This window comes from Telmatherina bonti (assembly GCF_933228915.1).
Source record: "Telmatherina bonti genome assembly, chromosome: 11".
Classification (NCBI taxonomy): Eukaryota; Metazoa; Chordata; class Actinopteri; order Atheriniformes; family Telmatherinidae; genus Telmatherina; species Telmatherina bonti.
The window spans coordinates 22,020,666-22,044,368 of record NC_136629.1 but is presented as its reverse complement, the minus strand read 5'-3'; the positions used below and the strand labels follow the sequence as shown (position 1 = coordinate 22,044,368).

The 23,703-nt window shown below is 40.6% G+C and overlaps 3 protein-coding genes across 3 annotated transcripts in view; 2 read left to right on the top strand and 1 right to left on the bottom strand.

Moving 5' to 3' along the window:
• The window catches only part of micu1 (mitochondrial calcium uptake 1), a 28,234-nt gene extending 18,273 nt beyond the window's left edge, over positions 1-9,961 (top strand). Inside the window, exons 6-12 of the mRNA XM_079249343.1 lie at positions 1,981-2,095; positions 3,527-3,609; positions 3,869-4,069; positions 5,881-6,018; positions 6,827-6,935; positions 8,855-8,944; positions 9,133-9,961. Coding sequence (XP_079105469.1) covers positions 1,981-2,095; positions 3,527-3,609; positions 3,869-4,069; positions 5,881-6,018; positions 6,827-6,935; positions 8,855-8,944; positions 9,133-9,293 — 897 coding nt within the window. The 3' untranslated portion in view covers positions 9,294-9,961. The remainder of the gene's footprint in view (positions 1-1,980; positions 2,096-3,526; positions 3,610-3,868; positions 4,070-5,880; positions 6,019-6,826; positions 6,936-8,854; positions 8,945-9,132) is intronic.
• Positions 9,962-12,132: 2,171 nt separating this feature from the next.
• On the bottom strand, positions 12,133-20,500 carry nolc1 (nucleolar and coiled-body phosphoprotein 1). The gene is made up of 14 exons (XM_079248592.1): positions 20,388-20,500; positions 20,064-20,119; positions 19,556-19,701; positions 19,322-19,431; positions 19,098-19,218; positions 18,861-18,991; positions 18,629-18,734; positions 18,183-18,302; positions 18,025-18,105; positions 17,625-17,924; positions 13,532-16,831; positions 13,232-13,353; positions 13,054-13,137; positions 12,133-12,958 (listed from the first exon to the last, which is right to left on the bottom strand). The coding sequence occupies exons 1-14, from the start codon at positions 20,496-20,498 to the stop codon at positions 12,800-12,802; spliced, it is 4,947 nt and encodes a 1,648-aa protein (XP_079104718.1). The 5' UTR covers positions 20,499-20,500; the 3' UTR covers positions 12,133-12,799.
• A 457-nt stretch (positions 20,501-20,957) lies between these two features.
• On the top strand, positions 20,958-23,358 carry mrps6 (mitochondrial ribosomal protein S6). Its single transcript, XM_079249172.1, has 2 exons — positions 20,958-21,384; positions 23,253-23,358. The coding sequence occupies exon 1, from the start codon at positions 21,046-21,048 to the stop codon at positions 21,376-21,378; it is 333 nt and encodes a 110-aa protein (XP_079105298.1). The 5' UTR covers positions 20,958-21,045; the 3' UTR covers positions 21,379-21,384; positions 23,253-23,358.
• The last annotated feature ends 345 nt before the right edge of the window (positions 23,359-23,703 follow it).

Sequence of the window (23,703 nt, the reverse complement as noted above, 5' to 3'; positions counted from 1 at the left end):
TCTTTGGTTACAAAGATTGTTTTCCTTCAAGGTGATACAGGCTATTCTCTCTGTTAGTTTTTGTCCTTATTTCAGACCAGTGGAAAAAGTGAGCTATTATGCCTAATGCGCTCTGTGCCTCAGCTCTGATCATTATAATGAAGCCAGTGTGTTCATGTATCTTGGTGAGTGTAGCAGTGTGTGTGGAGGGCATAGTGCATGCTTACCCACTGAAGTACACACATTGTGTGTCTTTTCGGTTTTGAGGGCTTACATTAGTACTCTGTCTCACCTAAGCCCAAGAGGACTTACTACGTGCATCATTATTCCAAACCCAGGGGCCACAACCAACCTCTCACTACACTTCCTCTCTTTCCTATTTCTATTTTTTTTTAAATTCTCATGACCGTCTCTTTTTAGTACTCTGTACTCTTATGGACATGTAAACACCTGGAAACCTCTAACTCTAAAGGCACTGAGAGTTCAGATTTTCCCTTTGCTTTCTGTTTTTGTTCGTTCTCTTTCAACTGCAAGCACTGCTCCACAAATAACCTATCTGAACCCCCCCCCTTCTCTTATACCATTAATGCAGATACCATCAATAATAGATATCACAGTAGAAACTCCTACCCTCCATCTTTGCATCCCTGACTTGTTACAGTCGGGATGGAAATGAATTGGGGACGTTGATACATTTTATAACTCATCAGTTGTTTTTAGTAACCATCTTATTTTATGAGGAGGGAGTCGGTTCTTTAGGAAAGAATGTAAAAGAGCTGTTATGTCATGAAAGGGGTGCCACTCAATTTTTGTATTCATTTATGTTTTTCACATTTGAGTCTATGTACACTGAGTTTCTCAATAGTTCCTCACAAGTTTAAGTACGTAATCTAAATGAATAAACTTGAACTTGTGAGAATGTTGAATTAGCTTTGGTCGAATTATTGTCAAATGTTTGGACCTACTTCCTGTTTCAAAATTAATGTCAAAGAAAATTTGCTGCCATTTATTAAAATTCTATGAGGCCTTATCCATGTACACTTAAAAAAAACCAAAAAAAAAAAACCTCCAACCCATAAATGAATTCTTCATTTTGAGTGGCTTCCCCAGGTTCCTTTCTGAATGTGTGTTGTGTGAATCAAAATGAATGCACATGCGTGTCCTTGTCATTAAAGGCCCTGCTGAAGACAGCAGAGCCCACGATGTTGTCTAACATTTGTTTCTCCCCTCTCCTCCTCCTCTGAAATGGACCTCTTTACAGACGGAGGTAACTCCACTTGGGCTTAGAGTGGCCCACCTCCCACCCCTCCTACCCTCCTTATCTAGGCATGCTCTGTCCTTCTGTTTGGTGGAGTGTCCTACTTGTGGGACACTGTCTTTCAAGTCTTTCCCTGAGTATTGTACGCATGTGATTAAGTTACACTTTCATGCAATGCTGTGAATATACACATGCTAACTAACAGAAAAGCATAAAGTCAACCGTGTGTTTGTATGTGTTTGTATTGGGAGCTAAATCTCACATGGTTTTCTTTTATGGTCAAAACACTGGGTTGTGTTTCAGATATGGTTAATCGATAGTGTGTGTATTTGTACTACAGTCTTTCATTATGTTTTCTCTCTATTTATGTCAGTTTCACAATGTGAGTACAGCCTCTGGTGGATAAAACGATTTACACAAACTGACCACAGACTAATGGTTCTTCACTGCCATCCTCACCTGCCTGTCTCACGGCTTCATGTGTATGCAGCAGTTGCATGACTGTCATAACCTACCGATATATAATTAACTATCTTCACTAAGACTATTTTTGAGTGTGTGTAAGAACAGTGTGTGTGTTTCTACAGTTGGCTGTAGTTTCTGATGTAACTCGCTTCTGAGAAACACACACGTACTTTTACACAAACAACATAATCGCTGTAGTAACGTTAAGCCTTGTGATGAATAATGAGAACATTTTAATATAAATATTTCCTTTTTTTCCTCCTGGTGTGGATGAGCAGAAAATTGCCCAGGAGAGGGAGAAGTTTGCAGATGAGGACAGCATATTTTACACACTGGGAGAATGTGGCCTTATCTCTTTCTCTGACTACATCTTCCTCACTACTGTGCTCTCGAGTAAGTTTTTAGTTTTTTACCAGTTCAGACTGCACACACTTGTCACTTCCTTTGAGTTCTCAGCATTGCCTAAATATCTATTCTGCTTTCTTTGTCAACACAAAAAGAAGTGGTATTTTTCCATTTTATATTCTAGTAGCTAGTTCATGAAGCAGGGTGCTTGTTCAGGATGATAACTGACTCTATCAAAGTTAATGTGTTTCTAACAGGCCAGCTTCTTCAGCGGCACATCTGAATCAGTAGCTGGATCTACAGGCACAAGGTGTAAATTGCACTTTAATGCTTCTGCTCTGAATATGTCAGTGTTAATGGAAATGTATATCGAGCTTGACTCCTTCCTCTTTCATAGTTTCAGACCATTCCTCATGATCTGTTCGTATAGAGAATTTCAGGCAAAGTAATTTTTAACAAGACAGACGAGGATTGTTTAAAATCCTTTCAACACTGCTATACATGTAGGGCAATGGAGGTGTTTTCTGCCTTCCAGATGCACATATTTTATTTTATCATCTTAGTAGAGCATGTTAAGTGTTTTCAAATTACATGCTTTGGAAGATAAAAAAAAATCTTCATTTAAAAGTACAGATATTTACAATACGTCCCAAATAGTCATGCTTGTGTGGCGCTAGCATCTAGCTGTGATGAGTTTACCAGCAAAGGTGTGTGCTGGCTTTTCTCTCAGAATGATCTCGCACAATTCAAGGTTTACATACTCTGTGTCTAGACCTCAATGATTTAAACCATATGGCATCCTTTGGGAGTTTCAGGCAGCTTTTAGATGTCATGATCGACAGCATCATAATCGGAGGTGACGATAATGTTTTGTCTCTTCACTGTAGAGTCCAGTTATGTGTAACTCAACAAGCTAATTAATTTTAAGCCACAAAAAAGAGGCACTGCCATGTAAAAGTGATAGTTTTTAGCTGTATGCAGTTCAGAACCATACACAAATTAACTTTAGTTTTTCTTTTATTTGCAATTAAACTAATCAAATCATAAGATTTTATTTCAAAACTTTCTTGCAGGAGTTTGACAGTGGTTGTTGCCAAAGTTCAGAAAGCAATGTTGAGACCTATCAATTAGATGCAAGGCAGAAAATAAATATTCTTATGACTTACAAGGATCCTGTATTGCAGATTACCTCAAATTAGAAAGTCTCAAGACTATTCTCACAGCTCCACTGTTGGCAAGTGTGAGACTACCAATCCAGTTAGCGTGGTGCAGCCTAATTTTTCCTTCGTAGGGCCTTAAGCTCATCCCCCTGTGGAGTCAAGGCTGAAGACTGTGTGCAGTAAATGTGAAATGACGGAATCAGTATTGACCTCTTCAGCTGTGTTCTTGGTCAATCCAGTGTTACTGTTCTTTCCATATTGTAATGTATTGATTTAGGAATGTGTCTCTTTGTGTGGGTACATTTGCTGTGGTCTCCAGCTCCCCAGAGGAACTTTGAGATTGCTTTCAAGATGTTTGATCTGAATGGTGATGGAGAGGTGGACCTAGAAGAGTTCGAACAGGTCAGCAAGCCCATTTAAATGTAGCAAACACACATAAAAAATGTTAAAAAAAAAAAAAAAAAGGACTTAATTGAGGCAACCCTTATGTTTGGTTTGTACTTTGACATATAAAAAGAAAACCCTCTGATAACAGTAACAAATGGATTAGAAGCATTGTTGCTTTTTTCCAAAGTGAAAAGATGAAAATTGTCCAAGTGTGTCAACTATGACCCTGCGTCCACACTTTCACTCTGATTGAAAATAACTGCTTCATCTGTAGGTTCAAAGCATCATTCGATCCCAGACCAGCATGGGGATGCGGCACCGTGACCGCTCTACCACAGGCAACACCTTGAAGACAGCTGGCTGCAGCTCTGCACTCACCACCTACTTCTTCGGAGAGGATCTGAAGGGAAAACTTACTATTGGCAGCTTCCTGGAGTTTCAAAGGAAACTACAGCATGATGTGCTCAAACTAGAGGTAATAAGAACGAAATGAAAGAAACAGCTTTGCTGTATTCTTAAATCATTGCCCTAACTTTAGTGTTTCTGTAGCTCTATAAGGGACTACCAAACTCCCCGTTAGATACTTGCATTCAACTGAATAGTTCAAGAAATCGCATGAAGTCATTTGTACATAGGACACTTTCAAATGCTTTGCTTTTTTTCTACCATCTTTTTTTGTTTACATAATTTAAAAAGCCACTGAATATCTGACATATTTGTGTCTTGTGCATTAAAGGAGGTATACTTCTAAGATCCAGTCAGATCATACCAGTAAGTCTGCTGTGCTTGTGTAAAACGTGCAGTTGGCAGATGGGAGCAGAACTTTTCTAATAAAGGAATCTTACTACCTTACTGTTATTTACTATCTCAGTAACTAACAAGTAAACCCAAAAATGTTTGTCTTAGCAGAGGTAAAAAGGGAAGTGTTGGGTAAAGCAGGCTTCACACTGGGAATCGTGCCATGAGTGTGTCATGCATAAAATTTCATGATTTTATTTCAACCCATCCACAACATATATATTTCGAGATTAGTGCCACAAATGCAGTTCTTTGCCAGTTAGACATTAACAATTTATTTTATTTGTTTGTATTTTGTTAGTCATCATATTGACCATAAAATTGGCAACAATACATTTTTTGGCTTAGTTTGACTGGTAGCAACTTCACTTGTTATCGTAATAACTGATGGCAATTAGTGTTTTACAGTTAATATTAGCTAAACTTTCTATTGTCTTGACCTTTTAAATCATATCAAACATAAATCACAAACGATGCTGCATATTCTTCACCACTACCAAAGGCTTCCCTTATACAATTGTTATTGGGGCAGGTCTTTTTGCTGCAGATGTGCAGTAGCACTATGTGTTTCCAGTGTGAAGTCAGTCTTAGGAACTGATCTAAGGAAAATGAGAGTATGCAACAAGAAATTTGTTCTGTAAATGGTGTCAGTGCTAGTCAGTGTCACACGTTGTACAATGAAATGTACAAGCAATCTGTTTTTGCAAGAGCTACCATACAGAAACAACAGCAGAGACGTAGGACATTTTTGTCGGCTGTTAATTAGAAAGACATCTTAAATTTATTACCACAATAAGAGTTTTAGGAGCATGTGTTAGAATGTAAGTAATATTTGTCATGTCTCAATGGTTCCACAGTACCCAGGGTACAATAACATCACAGATATGGTTGACAAGGCTTTTCCACACATTTGCTCTCTTTATAGAACTACTGAGGCTACACCTCACCAAGGGATACATTTTACTATTCCCTTACTTATTTTTTCTTATTTTTGTTACTTATAACACCAAGAACATATTAGATTTTTGACGGGCTGCTGATCTCCTATCCTCAGTGGGACTTTAACTTCACAAAAACTTACTTAATGGTTTCCTGAATCATCGTGTCATCCCTGAAATGCCCTCTCGGGTCTTCTTTTGGCTTAGTCACGTGCTGCCTGCCAGAAGTGCGACAGGTTAACATTTTCAGAGGGTGACACATTTAGAGAAGAAGGAGGGAGAGAGCATTTTGGCTGTCAAACATCCTAAGACATAAATCTGCTGTATTGACCTGACACAGCCAAAGCCCACTGTTAAGTCACCCTCCAGCGAAGAATTGTAAAAAATGCCCATGCAGATTTAATGTCACCAACGGCAGCTCCAAGCAAAATTCAGCGAGAGGCCTGACAACAGTATTTACAGTTTTCCATCTCCCTCTGCAGTCCTTCTCTTATTAATTTGTTTGTCCCACTGCATAGCACTTAATCCCCGTTTTTTTCTCCTCTCACAGTTTGAGAGGAACGATCCAATGGATGGCAGAATCACAGAGAGACAGTTCGGGGGTATGCTGCTGGCCTACAGCGGCGTCCAATCTCGTAAACTCAAGCAGATGCAGAAAGGCTTGAAGAAAATGTTTAAGGATGCCCAGGTAAATCAATGTGTTTTTGTTCTCGCTTGAAAGGAAGCCTTCAACAAATAATGGACTCTCTTTGGTTATATGGTGTTTGATGAATGTTTCAGCTATAACTGAACTATGTGGGAGAATAGACTGTGTGGTGCACGCCTGAAGGGAAAAGGAGGATGTGCTGGGAAATTGTGTTTGCAATGGCCAGGATAAGAGGTCATACATCACTAAGAACAGATAGCACATTTAGTGCCCATAGTGAACATCCCCAACCTGACCAGGGCTCACTAGCTCACCCAGCAGCCACTGCTCTGTGGAGGACCAGAAGTTTGTCCTTCACCCCTCTTTGAACCTCTCTTTTCATGTCTTCATTGCTCAGACTTTGCCTACCTTTTCCTGTTCTCCTCCATCGACTTCTTCTCATTTAATCAAGACTGAGAAACAAGAAGCAAAAGCTCAATTTTCTTTGCAAACAAGCTCATCAGCAGTACAGCAGCTGTAGGATAGTGAGTCTGTTGTAAAGCATAGCTGTGCATATGTGTTATATGTGTTAAACACAGTCTGTCTGTCTGTCCGCTCATGACACTTTATTCATCCATGTGTGTAAAAAGCTTCTGCCACTTCCTCTTGCCATTTGTGTCGAACTGCTCTGAAGTGCCACTAAGCAGTTGCAGCTCTTGTCATGAGGATAATTAGGAGATTCTTTGCAGAATTGCAGGGCTGTAAAGCCCAGTCAAATTTAAAGGAACTTGATTTTCTGGGTTGTCACAGATTTCCATTGTCTGTGTTTCTATCCATGTTTTTTTTTTTTTTTTTTTTCCATTTTGTCCAGGGAATCACATTTGAGGAGGTGGAGAACTTCTTTACTTTCCTAAAGAACGTGAATGACGTCGACACAGCTCTGAGTTTCTACCACATGGCAGGAGCCTCAATAGATAAAGGTACACCCACGCACGCTTTTGCTTTAGACACAACCACTTTCTCCTAATTACTTCCCTTTAGACTTAACTTTTGTCACTTTCATCCTCTGCCTCTCAGAGCTGTTAAAACCCTGCCAACAAGATCTGCTTCCAACATCTTTCTCTGCTTGGCTTTACTCCCAATCCTAAGTCAGCTATTTATCATGTGTTTGTCCATCCATCCATTCTCCTCTCCCCTTGGGCATTCATGTTTAAATTTAAGACCCGCTCATGCATAAATGACCAATGACTTCCTACTTACAGGAATGACTACTGATGCCCTCTGACACATGTCAGCATCATCACATGGCCAGTGAGTGGATGGTGGGGACTGTACTGAACCATTATGTAAAGATTGCCCCCAATCTTTTTCATAGAGCTGCTTGATATGGAGTGGCCTTACAGTATGGGATGATACAAAAGCAAAAAGTAATTGCGGTGATGTTTGTGTGTCAGTTGGTGCTTCTTACAGGGAGATTTTGTGCTGATTCTGTCATCAGGGAAAGACCTAGTGCTGTCATCTCATTTCTGCTACTCTGATCTAAGTGTGATGGAATCAGCTTCAAATCTAAACTACTTTCTGAGAGACATTTTCAAACATAAAAAGGCCCTAACAACACTCTTTCTTTGTTCTTTTTTTTTTTTTTTTTTTTTTGGATTAGCCGAAACAGAAAACGTAAATATTCTCTGACTCACAGAAAACCAATAAACAGAATGACATTGAATTTTATTAACTAAAAACCACCAAATGTCCCTCAGTTGTCTTTTTAAGTTTTTGCTACTGGGTATGAAATCATTTAAATAACTAATACTTTATTAATCTCATTTCATGAAACTCTAATATAAATAGTTGTATTTTCTTCATCTGCCTATATTCATTCCACTGAATCAATTTACCAACCAGCTTGTAAGGATAAAAACATCTTTAATGTGATATCTAGACAGCCTGTTGTTGCTTTCAGAATACAGAAATTCTTTGTCTCCTTCATTTATTGCGATGAATTGGCTCATCAATGTGTGCTGTCTTTCTGCACATTTTCACAGCTGAAACAGCTGCTGCATTTAAGGACAGAGGGGTCCTCCTGACGTGCCAGTTCCCAGATTTTGTTTACTTGTTTACACACTAACATGCCATGTTTGTGCGTCAGGGTGTTTCTGAGTGGTTTTTAAAAAAACATCAGGCCGTTGTGGGTTCGGAAAGAGCTGCCAGGAATGAGTGTGAATTGTCTGCAGCCTACTGCCATCCACACACGGAAACCATCTTTCTACTCACCCAGCCTAAAGGAGCTGTTGCATTATTTTGCTGCTCTTTGTTCCTCTTCTTCCCTCTCCTTTCATCTATCTCATCTCATCTCTAATCCAATCACTTCACACCTTTTCAGTGCAGTTTCTCATATGTGGGTGTGCTGTGTGAAACTGCACAATATCTTCCTAAGAGGTACAAAAGAAGGCCTCGGATGAGTTTTTTCTCGGTGTGATTTGGCTCATTTTTTCTTACCATTTTGTTAGACATTTTTATTTTTATTTTTTAAATTATCCAGATTTTTTTCCATATTGCCTCATGCACTTATTCCTGTCAAATTCTTATAATAACAGCCTCTTATTGAGCATGGCTATGTTTTCATCAGTTTGTGTTAACTCCATGTCTGCCTCTCTTTCTTTACACATTTGACCCTTCAAATCCTCCATCTTTCTCTTTTCTCTCAGTCATGATGCCCTGATGCTACTTCTCCTCCTCTCAACCTCTGTTTTATGTCTCCCCGGTGAATGAAAACTCTGTCTTGTATTGATCCAGCGTAGTTTGGATTGTGCACACTTTCTGCTGTTCGTGAGTTTGTGCCCACTCACACTTTCATTACTCATAAACAAGTGAATTCTCCATCTGTGGCTCTGTCTCTCAGCTACCATGAAGCAGGTGGCCCGCACTGTAGCCAAAGTGGAGCTGTCGGATCACGTGTGTGACGTGGTGTTTGCTCTGTTTGACTGTGATGGTAAGCAGGTGGCAGGTTCATCATTATCTCTCAACTGTAAATAATTATGGACTGCAAGTCGTGCATCTGCAGCTGAAAATAAATTGAAGTCATATCCTTGTCTTATTCTTCCTTCCTGTATTATTTCATCATCTCTCTCCCTTGTCCATCACTCCCCCCCTTCTTTCCCCCTTAACTGTCTGCTCCAGGGAATGGAGAGCTCAGTAATAAGGAGTTCATAGCCATCATGAAGCAGCGGCTGATGCGTGGGCTGGAGAAACCCAAGGACATGGGCTTCACTCGCTTGGTGCGTGCCATGTGGAAGTGTGCCCAGGATACGGCCTGGGACTTTGCCTCACCAAAAACGTAATGGAGACCGGACGCATGAGAGAGAGAGAGAGAGAGAGAGAGAGAGAAAGAGAGAGAGATGGGTGCTTTCATTCTGCAGGTTTCAGCTATTTAAACAGACAATAAATGCATTGAACTAATTAAGACTTCAGCTCGGAGCAGCATCCTGATCATTATTGCATGTTGCTGTAGTTCATGCTGTCACGATAGTGAGGGACGCATCCTGAATCGTACTGAAAGGCTTCCCAGGTCTCCTGTCTAAGGCATTATTATAGGTATTTTATATTTTACAAATTGGAATGGATGTTTTTCTTTTGTTTTCCTTTTCTGTAAAAGAATGCAGCATCTGCTCTCTAACTACTATGCGGCTGTTTGGAAAACACTAAAAAAAACAGTTTGTTTCTACATAAAAGGAAAATGTAAGACAGAAAGAGGAGTCGATGCACCTTTAATACTTACTGCAGATCCTCAGTGATGTTTGTTTTGATACAGAATGTGCTGCCGCTCTTCCTTCAGTCTTTTAGCTTCACATCCCTCTGTATTCCTCTCTGTCCCAGAAAAGCTCAATAATGCTCATTTTACCCTGCAATATTCAAAGTGTGTATTCTTCTAAATATTATTGCTCACTCAAACAGTTTATATAAGGTGGATGTTCAAAGAAATGCTCTATTAAAGATGTTTTAATATTATAAAGAACTGATGATGCTTTGTTTCTTAATGACTGTGTTCTGCTTGACTGGTAAGTTGGTTTGTTACGCTGCCAAGTTCTCATTTTCACTCTCTGACACGAAGAAAAGAGCAGCGAGGGATTAGCTAAACTAATCCATGGGGGCACCAAGGAAGCCATTTGTCATGTGTAATGAAATGTGATGTAACATGTTTTGGGAAAAATGCACACTTGATTGTATCTATTGGCTCACAGTGTGTGCGTGAGGGGAAAAATTACGGCTCTGTGTGTGTGCAAGAGCAGTCAGCAGTTTTGTCTAATTGAAATGGACAGGATGGGCAGTCCTCTGCCTCTGCTTCCCATTAAAAGATTGTCCTGCAGTCCCCTCATACACACACTGCTGCACTGGCCTGAAACAAACTCTCTTGCACATATTACAACTGACAGACGGAAGTAGTTCTCAGGAGTGATTGCTAGGCAGGAGATTAGGTTGAAGGAGCACTCATCAGCATTCCTCACCCATGTTCTTCCTGGCACTAACGTCTGGCATTATAACATAGGATAAGATGATAAGCAAATTTACATAATTGGTAATTAACTTTGCATCATTTCCCATCAAAGTCTACAAAACAACAAAAAAAAAACTTTTCTAGGTTGATGGAAATGCTTCAAAACAAATTGCAACAAAGGAAATCATTCTCCACTTGCAGCAACAATTAAATAAAGGTCCTATGATTGACTGCAGCTTCACGCACTGCAGCATGCAGCTTTCAAGAGTAGCAACAGTTGCATCGTTACTGTAAAATTGCCCAGCAACAGTTCTGCAGCTGCAGTTTCTCCCAACATCTCAGGCATGTAAACCCTAAGCAGGCACGCTCTGTCAGCGCTGTGCTTAGTGAGCACTGAAGCAGAGCTCAGTGGGTAACTGTTGTCAGACTGGAGAGGGAGGCTGCATGATGTTTGGGGTAACTGCAGGGCTCCCTCCCCTAAAGTCAGCAGATCCTTTTGTGTAATCAGATTGTGTTTAATCAGAAATTTAGCCAGCATTCATTTAATGTGCACGTGCATGATTCTATGGACAGTTTTAGTGAATAGTTCCTGTGGTGTAAAAAGGAAAAAGTACCTTTTTTGGTACATTGGTCCCATTTTTTTCCCCCAACTGCAGCTTTTAATAAGGACCTTTTATCCATATAAAGTTACAGTAAACTGCTTATCCTTAGTGAGAAGAGTGGGTGACACAACCATATAAAATAAATTTCAAATTTTCCATTCTTGTGCTGCAAAATGTTCTGCTAAATTCAGAATTAAGGATCGCAGTGATTTAGATTATCTAAATATTACTCATGGCCATGAAATGTGTTCAGATTTATATTTGAAACTTGGTACAGCTAGTGGAGGACAAAGGAAGAGTGTTTGTTGACCCTCCATGTGATTTAAAGGTAAAATAATTATCTTTTATAAAATATTAAATGAAATTTTAATTTGAGCTCCACCAGCTACTTCTAATCTTCACCGGCTCACTGAAAGTACCAGTGATGAGTTTTATATTTACTTGAGCTGTACAAGTCACATAAGACCCATCTTTTCTTTTCAGGAGAAAAGTCATTTTCAGGGTGTTTAATTAAAACAATATTTCAATGTCTATGCTTTCCAATTTCTAATGTGAAATGCTAAATGTCTCTTTAATAGAGGACCATTTCTTACCCCGCCTGCAAATTGCAAACCTAAGAGCACCTGTAGTTAAAATGCTAAAAATACATGGTATGTTGACTGGTCATAGTGGATTTCCCCATGACACGACAGAATCAGATAACAGCTTGCATACTGTACCTTCTGTTCCACATTCAGAGCTGAAACTCAGGACTTCTGGTACACCACTGCCATCTGGTGGCTTTAATATCACGCCTACTTTCTGGCTTGAAACCAGCAACTTTGATCTGTCCAGATTCCCACAGTGCCCACGTGGCCACATATGGTCTGATGACCAGAAATAATAGATCTGATGTCCTTCCTGGAAAACTGCTTGTTACTCAAAAATACATTGAATTCCTTTCCGACCCATCAGTGAAATGGCCGAAGTAAACTGGTCACCTTGAAATAATTCACAGAGCTAATCTCATTTGTTATGTCTTTATTTACAATTACAAGCATAAAAAGATTGTCCATACCCTTATGTTCAACAAAAATGGCTCTTGGTTCAGTTGGTAAATCATCACGTTAATATCACAGAACAGGAATAGTTAACATGGGCATCCCAACACCAAAACAAACTATTCAAGCAAATGTCATTGAGAAACTACAGACACCTCTGAGGTCCTAAAGGGTGAAATGGAATAAAAATTGAAACAGTATAAAACTCTGTTCTACTTGATGCATCCTTGCAACATCTATAGAAAAGCCCAAACTTTCTCTCTCTTCTGTGTGTGTGGCCAAATTAAATGTGACTAACAATACATGAGATCAATTTAATTAAAAAACACAGCTGTTTACCACATAAAGAAGCTGTCAGGACATTCATGGCATGATAAGCAGGTATACACTAACAAAGGGCAGACACATCGATCCTGTACCATGACTTAGGAGGTCTGCAGCCACCTAGTGGCTATAAGTAATAATGTCACCTGAATATCAACCAGTACAGCACTGTGAACATTTTTGTTGCTGCCACAGCTCCACTCACCTGTTTCTTCAGATCATTAGTCTTCACAATATACTAACAGAAGTGAAATAAATCTCGGCTCGTGTTTTTCTGATAGTGTGAGGTGAGATCAGACTGTTAGAGGCTGGGGAGCAGACACCCAGTTCCTGATGGCACTGGGCACAGTCCAGTTCTAGTCAGGAAGATTACAGTGAGAAGACCCTCAGTCACTGTCGAACTTAATAGAGTTGACTGTAGTGGAAATGGCTCCGCCTCTGTAGCTCCCCCTCTTCTTCTTTGTCTTTTCGTGGCGGAATGATTTTCCTTTTGTGAACTTGAGCACTTCATTAGCTTTCTGGCCCCAATCTCCAGTAGCTCCACGCTGGAACCGAAAAGACAAAATGAGCATGCTTAGTAGGAAATAACCTCCACAACCATCAAATTAAATACTGCTCAAAATGTTTACATCAAGCTCACCTTCGCTTCAAAAGAATTGTCTGCAAGACGGGGATCCACTTCAACGTGCTCTTCCACTATTCTACGGAAGGGTATGTTTGAAGACTGAAAGGCAACAAAATTACAAAATAAAATGAAAAGGTTTGACTTTAAAATTGTCTTGAAAAACCCAACAAATGGCAAGGCATGGAGGTCTTACTTTCGTAGTGGCTTTTGGGAAGGTCTGCGGTGTGGTCGTTGCCTTCTTGCTTTGTGGCGTTTGTGTTTCTTCCTCTTCACTGTCAGATGATTCTTCATCCCTTTTTCTCTTTCCGTTGCTATCTAAGTCCATGAATTCAAACAGAGATACTTGATATTTAGCAGCTGTCTACCAATAGCAGTGTCACAAATCTAGCATGCATAAATAGTGCAAAAGTACAAAGAGCGACTGAATGCATGTTTAACATAAATAAATACATACAGCAGACTATAGCATGTGGTTAATCTGTGTGAAACATACTCATTGTGGGGGTGGTGGGTGCACTGGCTGCTTTACATGGCGCTTCCTCTTCATCCGATGAACTGTCTGAAGAGCTGCTACTTCTCCCTTTAGGTTTAACTGCTGGGGTTGTCTTGCCTGCTACCACTGGTGTAGCAAGTTTTATTTCACGTTTACTGCTTTCTTCCTCCTCGTCAGAGCTGCTGTCGCTGGATGACGACCCTGCTGGCTTTGCTGCAACCTTTGCTGCGTTTGTGGCCATCTTGGGAGTCGCTGCCTTGCCATTAGTGACTGCAGGCTTAGCAGAGGGGGCCTCAGCTTCTGAATCCGAGCTATCAGAGGAGTCAGAGCTGTCCTCTTTTGCCTTTTTTGTTGAAGTTGTTGCTGCCTTTGTGGCCCTGGCAGCTGCAGGAGCAGGTTTTTTGACTGTTGCTGTGCCTTGTTTCTTCACTGCAGGCTTTGCTGCTTCCTCCTCAGAGTCTGAGCTGTCTGATTCAGAACTGCTTTCTGCTGCCGCTCCAGCTATTCTTGCAGGGGTAACTGGCTTTGAAGTCGCTGTTGCCGTTTTAGCCTTAACTGGTTGTTCCTCTTCAGACGAGGAGTCTGAGTCAGAGCTGCTTTCTGCTGCAGCTGCTGGTTTAGCTGCAGGAGCAGTGGGCTTTGATGGTGGGATAGCTTTTTTTGCTGTTGTCTTTGCCTTAGCAGGTGTTTCTTCTTCAGAGGAAGAGTCAGAGTCTGAGCTGCTTTCTGCTGCTCCAGTAGCAGGATTAGTTGCAAGCTTTGCTGCCGGTGTAGAAGGCTTTGAAGCTGGGGTAGCAGCTTTAGCTGCCGCAGGTTTAGCCTTGGTTGGTTCTTCGTCTTCAGAGGAAGAGTCAGAATCTGAGCTGCTCTCAGCTGCTGCAGCAGCTTTAGCAGCCTTTACAGCTGGAGCAGCTGGTTTAGCTGTTTTAGCTGCTGCAGGCTTAGCCTTGGTTGGTTCCTCTTCAGAGGAAGAATCAGAATCTGAGCTGCTCTCAGCTGCTGCAGCTGCTTTAGCAGCAGGTGTTGTAGGTTTTGAAGCTGGAGTAGCAGCTTTAGCTGCTGCAGGTTTAGTAGCAGGTGTTGTAGGTTTTGAAGTTGGAGTAGCAGCTTTTGCTGCTGCAGGTTTAGCCTTGGTTGGTTCTTCATCTTCAGAGGAAGAGTCAGAATCTGAGCTGCTCTCAGCTGCTGCAGCAGCTTTAGCAGCAGGTGTTGCAGCCTTTGAAGCTGGAGTAGCAGCTTTAGCTGCTGCAGGTTTAGTAGCAGGTGTTGTAGGTTTTGAAGTTGGAGTAGCAGCTTTAGCTGCTGCAGGTTTAGCCTTGGTTGGTTCTTCATCTTCAGAGGAAGAGTCAGAATCTGAGCTGCTCTCAGCTGCTGCAGCAGCTTTAGCAGCAGGTGTTGCAGCCTTTGAAGCTGGAGTAGCAGCTTTAGCTGCTGCAGGTTTAGTAGCAGGTGTAGGTTTCGAAGCTGGAGTAGCAGCTTTAGCTGCTGCAGGTTTAGCCTTGGTGGGTTCTTCGTCTTCAGAGGAAGAGTCAGAATCTGAGCTGCTCTCAGCTGCTGCAGCAGCTTTAGCAGCAGGTGTTGTAGGTTTTGAAGCTGGAGTAGCAGCTTTAGCTGCTGCAGGTTTAGTAGCAGGTGTTGTAGGTTTTGAAGTTGGAGTAGCAGCTTTAGCTGCTGCAGGTTTAGCCTTGGTGGGTTCTTCGTCTTCAGAGGAAGAGTCAGAATCTGAGCTGCTCTCGGCTGCTGCAGCAGCTTTAGCAGCAGGTGTTGTAGGTTTTGAAGCTGGAGTAGCAGCTTTAGCTGCTGCAGGTTTAGTAGCAGGTGTAGGTTTTGAAGTTGGAGTAGCAGCTTTAGCTGCTGCAGGTTTAGCCTTGGTTGGTTCTTCATCTTCAGAGGAAGAGTCAGAATCTGAGCTGCTCTCAGCTGCTGCAGCAGCTTTAGCAGCAGGTGTTGCAGCCTTTGAAGCTGGAGTAGCAGCTTTAGCTGCTGCAGGTTTAGTAGCAGGTGTTGTAGGTTTTGAAGTTGGAGTAGCAGCTTTAGCTGCTGCAGGTTTAGCCTTGGTTGGTTCTTCATCTTCAGAGGAAGAGTCAGAATCTGAGCTGCTCTCAGCTGCTGCAGCAGCTTTAGCAGCAGGTGTTGCAGCCTTTGAAGCTGGAGTAGCAGCTTTAGCTGCTGCAGGTTTAGTAGCAGGTGTTGTAGGTTTTGAAGTTGGAGTAGCAGCTTTAGCTGCTGCAGGTTTAGCCTTGGTTGGTTCTTCATCTTCAGAGGAAGAGTCAGAATCTGAGCTGCTCTCAGCTGCTGCAGCAGCTTTAGCAGCAGGTGTTGCAGCCTTTGAAGCTGGAGTAGCAGCTTTAGCTGCTGCAGGTTTAGTAGCAGGTGTAGGTTTCGAAGCTGGAGTAGCAGCTTTAGCTGCTGCAGGTTTAGCCTTGGTGGGTTCTTCATCTTCAGAGGAAGAGTCAGAATCTGAGCTGCTCTCGGCTGCTGCAGCAGCAGGTGTTGCAGCCTTTGAAGCTGGAGTAGCAGCTTTAGCTGCTGCAGGTTTAGTAGCAGGTGTTGTAGGTTTTGAAGTTGGAGTAGCAGCTTTAGCTGCTGCAGGTTTAGTAGCAGGTGTAGGTTTTGAAGTTGGAGTAGCAGCTTTAGCTGCTGCAGGTTTAGCCTTGGTTGGTTCTTCATCTTCAGAGGAAGAGTCAGAATCTGAGCTGCTCTCAGCTGCTGCAGCAGCTTTAGCAGCAGGTTTGGCAGCAGGAGTGGCAGGTTTTGATGCTGGGGTGGTCATTTTTACTGCTGTTGGCTTAGCCTTACCAGTTTCTTCATCCTCTGATGAGGAGTCAGAGTCTGAGCTGCTTTCTGCTGCGACAGCAGGCTTAGCTGTGGGTGTAGTGGGCTTTGAAGACGGTTTTGTTGCAGCAGGTTTAGCCTTTATGGGTTCTTCGTCTTCTGATGAGTCAGAGTCAGAGCTACTCTCGGCTGCTGCAGCAGCTTTGGCTGCAGGTGTGGAAGGCTTTGAAGCCGTTTTAGTTGCAGACGGTTTAGTTTTAGCTGGTTCTTCTTCTTCATCTTCAGACGAGTCAGAGTCTGAGCTGCTCCCTGCTGCAGGTTTTGAAACAACAGTAGGTCTTGAAGCAGGGACAAGCGCTTTAGCAGCTGGCTTGGCTTTCACTGGTACTTCCTTGTCATCAGTGGAGTCATCCGAATCACAGCTAGACTCTGCTGCATTAGCTGGCTTGGAGGCAGAAATGGGGGCTTTGGGGGCTGCAGTTTTAGCTGAGGGTTTTGCTGGAGCCTCATCTTCCGAACTGCTATCTGCATATGGAACACATGCATCGTTTAGAGAATTTTAAAGAAAACTCCCCGAACATCCCAAAACCATACAAAAAAAAACATAAGTGAGAACAGAAATCACACAAATCACTGCTGACTAATTTTGCATAATTGTTATAAACTAATTTAAAAAAAAAAAAAAAAAAAAGTATCAAAAATGGTATTTTCAAAGGGGCTAAAACCTAATACCTGCTGAATTGCAGCGGTTGAATAAAATAGTAACTAATAGTGTTTATAATAATAGTGTTTAAGTGGCATTAGTCATGCCAAAAGGGCACTACAGCTGTTGCAAGCTTGTACTGCCTTCAGCTCTGACCAGATCATACACTGTGGTGCATATTATTTTGCTCACAAATTATGGGAAAAAAGCTTGCAGATAAAAAAAGATCATTTTGCCTGACTGCAAGACCATTAGCACTTCATTATCAGTCCTGCTGAGTAAATTTATTGCCCAGTCAAAGCGTAAACAAATCCAAATATTTTAGGGGGAAAAAAAAATCATGTCAATCACAAATATTGTCAAACAAAAGAAATAGAGTGCAGACCCTGATGTTGTCATGGGTTCATCCTCAATGAGTTACTTGTAGATTTAATTTGCATCTGAATACGTTGTAGCCCCACAACTCTAATGTTAAAAGCGCTGTTACTGGTGATGGGAAGAGTTTTAATCGGCTTGTATAAATAAAATAACTTTGGTGTAAAAACAGCTGATGAAACCAGATAGACAACTCTACCAGAAATTTGTATTTCTATGTTAATTTCTTATGTCTCTTACCTGAACTTGAAGACTCTTTTTTTTTAGCTGGGGCATTCTTGGCAGGTTGAGGTTTAGCAGTGGGCTTCTTTGTCGTCTTCTCCTCCTCTGAACTGGAATCCTCATCCGAGGAGTCTTCTTCAGACGTTGCAGCAGCTGGTTTACCAGTTTTAGTCAGAGTCGCCTTTCCCTCAGGTTTCTTAGCTTCCACTTTGTTGGCAGCAGGCACTGCCTTATCTGGTGTAGGTTTGGCCAGGGCTCCTTTAGCTGGGGTAACTTTGGCCACAGGCTTCTTGGCCTCTTCTTCTTCTGAGCTTGAATCTAAGAAGGAGATGATATAAGGTATGTTTATTGAAGAAAAACAAAAACACTTTGCTTTTAACTAGAAAGAAATTAAGTGGCTGTGATTCCTGATGGTTACCTGAGCTGGAATCTTGCTTTTTTGCTGTAGGTTTAGCCACACCAGGTTTGGCATCAGCTTTCTTTACAGGCGCAGGTTTTGCTGCAACGATTCAAAAACAGTCAGTTATACCATTACAAAATACGAGTAGGTCATGATGAGAACAGTGGGAAACTTACTGGCCACTTCATCCTCTTCATCACTGCTGTCTGAAGATTCACTGGCCTTGCTCTTGCTGGCAGGTAGTGGAGCAGGAGCTTTCTGGACTGAAGCAGGAGGAGGGACTGCACTGTAAGCTCCTAACAAGACAGACAGGAGATCATGCAGTTCTACAAATGGGGCACGTCTCATAATATGGAGTCCTCAGAACTTGCTGGTTTCTGGACAGTCATCAGGCTCAGCAGTTGTGTTGCAAAAATAAGATTCTCAGATACTAGTCTGCACTAAAAATGTTTCTAGTTTGATACTAGCACAGGTATCAATATTTAAATTATTATATTATATATATATATAAATTTTAACACACCCACATACATATGTGTATATATAAATAAAATTGAACCCATTGTTTCATCCATAAATAAATTGGTTAATTAAAAAGAGAAATATAAAACAAACATCACACCTGCTTTGGGTTTTTTGCTTGGCGGAGCTTCATCCTCAGACGAAGAGTCTTCGCTGCTTGATTCAGTTGCTGCTTTTTTAACTGCAGCAGGTTTGGTTGGTATTTTCTTTAAGCATAAAAAAAACTTTTAATGCACACATATGACCCCTAGAAATCAGTCAGTTGTACTTGACCGAGCTTGTCATCAATTGAAACTAACATCAGCATGTAACAACATGAAGTTCTGGCATACCTTGGCAGGTTGCTCATCTTCAGAGTCTGAGGAGCTGTCTTCACTGCTGCTGCTGCTGTCTTGCTTCTTCTGAGCTGCACCTTTGGTGGGAACAGCTACTTTGGGTGTGGTGACAGCACCAGTATTCTTTTCTATTTAACAAAAGTAAACCCCAAAAACATACGGTAAGTATATTCACAGTACAACTACAGCTGATTTAAATTCAACAGAGTTGCCGACATCTGCATATAAACCCACTGGATGCAGGCGCTTTGGTGGGCTGAGCATCCTCAGAGTCAGATTCTTCACTGCTCGAGCTGCTGTCCTTTTTTCTTGTGGTGCCTGCAGCTGCAGGAGGTGGTGGTGCTTTAACAGGAGGCTTCATAAACAAATGACATATTAATGACAATGTATGATGTTACTTTATTTTCAGCAATGACAATATCCCACATTAAGTTTTAGATCCAGATGTTTTCTCCTACCTTTGCAGGAGCTTTTGCAGTAGCTTTCTCATCCTCAGAGTCACTTGAGTCTTCACTGCTGCTGGATGAAGCTTTAGCAGCTCCCGGTTTTACAGACACTGTGCTGACCACTAAAATAATCAAGAATAAAATCTGAATCAAATCTGACAATGAGGTCAAAGGTTGCAGAATGACAAATTACTAAATAAATTTAATCCATCAGGCTCATCGCTCCTCTAAAAACAGTGTTACTACCTGCAGCTGTCTTGGTCTTTTTTGTATCAGCCTCCTCTTCACTGCTTGACTCCTCACTGCTGGAGCTTTCCGCACTGGGTTTTGCTTTTTTGGCAGAGGGACCATTAACAGCTTCAGGTGCTTTTCGTTTCTTGGCCTCAGGTGATCTAGTCAAGCAAACAATATTCTGTTAATGTGTAAAAATTTAACAAATCACCTAATGTATCTGCAAAGCAAATTACCCTACTCAAGAGTCAATTCAAATTTAATTTATAAAGCACTTCTCATACCATAGCAGCAAAAAGGGCTTCACATAGTTAAATAAAATAATTTATATATATAAAAAAAACAAAAGAAAAAAAAAACATTTAAACAGATACTGATCCCACTCTCTCTTACACTGAATGCTAGTTGAAAAATAGACAATATTTGCCACCATCTAGTGAACAATTGATGGAATTAAACTTAAAGCAATCAATCAATCAACCAACCTATTAATGAAAAGCATAGAAAAGGACAAGAAACTCACTTCAACCAGAAGTTGTAGATGCTGGTGAGGCTCTCTTCATTTTGATCTTGTGGATTCTGCAGAAAAACAAATAAGTTACAAAAACCTACCGCTGAAACAAAAGAAAAAATAAATAAATAAAAAATTCCTTCTATCACAATGTTAGTAGTTGTAGTAAGGTGTTTGCTCAGGTGGCAGCTGATGCACAAGTAGAGCTGCCACACGTGCTAATTTCACCGGGACAGTACGTCGTGTGAACGCTGGTGTTTCTCCCTCGTGCAAAAAGTAACTGGACGTAGACAGCGGTAACGGAGAGCTACTCAACACTCAACTTGGGTTACTTACAACTTTGGTCTGTTTCAGGAACTCGCTAGCTGCCTTGGTGAACTTGTTCTCCAAAAGAAAAGAATAAACGCATTTGAAAAGATCACTCGGCACAGAGTTTTGCGCCGCCATCTTCACCACGCTCCTTCTAGAAAGGAAGGAAGTGTTCAAAATACGTAATGACGACGTAAACGCACGCCTCAGCTATAAACTGTGTACTCCGTTGAAAAATAGGGCTTACTTGCTTTTAAATCGATTGATATCACGGTAAGTTCTTGGTTTATTAGATAAGTCAAGTTCAGTAACACATGTTATATAAGAAAGCAGTGTATTAGTGTGAACAGCGGCCCTAGACAAATGTAGTTTTGTAAAATTTAGACAGAGTGAGACATCCTCACTTAAATTTAATTCAACAAACAATTAATTTATATGTTAAATTAAATTACAGAGATATTTAAGTTACTAATTTTATATTACATTTTATATTTAGAATTATCCTACTTTTTTTTTTTTTTTTCAAATTGGTCCAATTGCTGTCAACACAGGCGCATGTTTTATACGTCATCCCGAAAGCCCTTTCTTGTCCCTCATGTCATAACATGGTCGCTATGCGGCAATGACATTAAGCTAAAACTAAACTGTATTGAAACTGTGAAACGAAGACGACTCCAGTGAAGCAATGCCTCGTTACGAACTGGCCCTGATCCTGAAGGCGATGCAGCGGCCGGAGACGACAGCAGCTCTTCGGCGGACGGTGCAGAATTTGATCGAGAGGGGCGCCGTGGTGAGAGGCTTGGAGAACCTCGGAGAGAGACTCCTGCCCTACAAGATGACCAAACACAATGAAAGGCACACCAGAGGGACGTACTTTCTGGTTGACTTCTACGCATCTCCTAGTATTCTCAGTAGCTTGTTGGACCACCTGCACCGTGATGTGGACGTGGTGAGGCCAGCTGTGCTAAAGAAAGACGACCGGGTCCACACAACTAACTGCTGTGGTCCCCAGCAGTGATGGAAGGTACGGAACAAAAAAAAAAAAAAAGGATAAATGATGCCACAGTTGGTCTATGACTACGACTGATTTTTTTGTTTATCAATAAATCTATTCACACATTTTACTTTTGCATGCTTACATTTAGTATTTTTGCAATATTGTGTCTATTCTTAAGACAAAACTCAAAGTGATGCTAAACACCTGATGGCAGAGGTCAACAAGCTCAAAAATTTCCCAAAAAATCTAGCTGTCTACATAAATTGATTAAAAAAGAACAGCAAACATGAAGGTATTTGAGCAATATTTGGAATATAAGAATACTTGAAAATGTGTGTTCATAATAGTTGGTTTATCACAATACTTTTATTATGAAACCATAATCAAAATTTTGGCTCATCATCTTTGGGAACTATAAATTGCCAGAGAAAATGTTTTTCTGGCAATGAAATTTATGGATTACTCTCAGAAATTACTTCAAAGTCATATAAAAACACAGTAGTGAAAAAACTCTTTTTTTTTTTTAACTATTTCCATAAAAATTAATTTAGATAAAAAAAATACATTATAGCATTTTATCTAACATTCCTAAAATTATATTGACAATAACAGACTGTCATGTTGGTTTCAGCCATGTCACATAAGCACAGAACTGTACTTTCAACTTATTTAGTGACCACCTGGTTTTTGATGGCTTGGGTATGACAAAACATTCCTTTCCTTATTCAGCTGATATGCATGTATGCATATGAATAATACACAAATACACACACACACACACACACGTTACAAGGGGCAAAAACTAGTGAAGAGGGACTTTAGAGAACAATTATTACAATAATCTATTGTAATCCTGCATCAGAAGTATACACCTGTAAATTATGACTCAGTTTTTAGTTTTTTGACTTAACAGAAAGGTACAAAAACTCAAATCACATCTACATAGTATTACACCACAGGGTTACAGAGCTAAGACCATTGTAACAGCTGATACCTGGAATCACACAAATGATGATAAAATACACATACCAACGCTGCTGATATTTCTGTAAACTTGAAAGATATTACTTTAGTACACCAATATGCCTCAGCAATATGTTGATGTGTCAGATAGTACAGGGATCGCCAACCCTGGTCCTCAAGGCCCAGTGTCCTGCAGGTTTTCCAAGTGTTCTTCAGGAACACGCCAGGCTCAGACTCAGACAAGCTATGCACATGTCTGCTAAATACACCTTGATTTGAATCAGGTGTGTTGCAGCTGGGACACTTGAAAAACCTACACCGGTCCTCGAGGACCTGGATTGGGGATCCCTGAGATAGTATTGTCATAAATCTGCTTTACAATAGAAATGTCATTAGAGGCCAATTTACAGTGATTGGAAAACTTTTAATCTCATGTTGGAAGTGAAAAGTAGAAGACACAAATGGCTTTACTAAATCGTTAGCTTTGTGCTCATCATATTTATCAGCATAGTCTTTTGTTTGCAGGTGCAATGGTTAACCACACAACTCTCGTGGGCAGGTGGATGTTCATATTTTGGCTGATTTTGATTTAAGCACTTGTTGCAAGTCCTATATTATGCCAGATTCCATTAACAAACTCTTAAAAGACCAGTTATGCAAAAAAAAAAAAAAAAAAAAAAACCTAAAAAAAAAAAAAACTAACACAATTTTACATCATCTCGTGTTGCTGTGATTGAACAATACTAACCTTTACAATGCATATCTTTTATTTCAGTTCACTATAAGTAGAGTCCTAAATGCCACCAGTCACACTGAAATATTTTCAGTTCAACTTTATTTTACCAAAATATCTCTTTCCCTTGTGTAACATCATATTGTGCTGAATGGACTGTAATTCAGGCCTGTTTAATCATTTTCCATTTGTTTCACAGGCTTCCTTCTCTCGTGTCCTGGCAGCACAGCACATTTTTCATGCCTGTTTGCGAAAATTTGAATGTAATATCATATGTTGTTATAATAAAATCATTTTTATTTCTTCTTGTTTGCAAGTTTTCTTGACTTCCTGTCAGCTCTCTAGAAATGTTGTGCTCCATGTGATGTTTTGTCATGGATTGTCAACTTGTCATCTTTTTTATTCCAGTCAGATGTGGTTTATGAAGTTTAAAAACGTTTGCAACGATCTCACACTTGATTAATTTCCTTCAAGAAAAATAACGTAATGCTCCCACATATGCTGCAAACTTTTATGCTCTCCCCCATTGCCTGATTTAAATAAATATTTGTTTTTTTTAGTAAGTTTTCTAGGCAGCCAACTGACTTTGCTATACCTTTCACAACATGGAATCCCTTTTATATACGTAAAAGTAGGTTAATGATAGTGAC

What these genes read in the sequence shown, in the direction of transcription:
- nolc1 (XM_079248592.1), bottom strand. Translation starts at nt 20,498, where the DNA reads ATGGCGGCGCAAAACTCTGTGCCGAGTGATCTTTTCAAATGCGTTTAT. An exon ending in CTGCAAAAGCTCCTGCAAAG is followed by an intron (nt 19,219 to 19,321) that starts GTAGGAGAAAAC and finishes TTGTTTATGAAG; the next exon opens with CCTCCTGTTAAAGCACCACC. An exon ending in CACCAAAGCGCCTGCATCCA is followed by an intron (nt 18,992 to 19,097) that starts GTGGGTTTATAT and finishes TTTGTTAAATAG; the next exon opens with AAAAGAATACTGGTGCTGTC.
- mrps6 (XM_079249172.1), top strand. Translation starts at nt 21,046, where the DNA reads ATGCCTCGTTACGAACTGGCCCTGATCCTGAAGGCGATGCAGCGGCCG.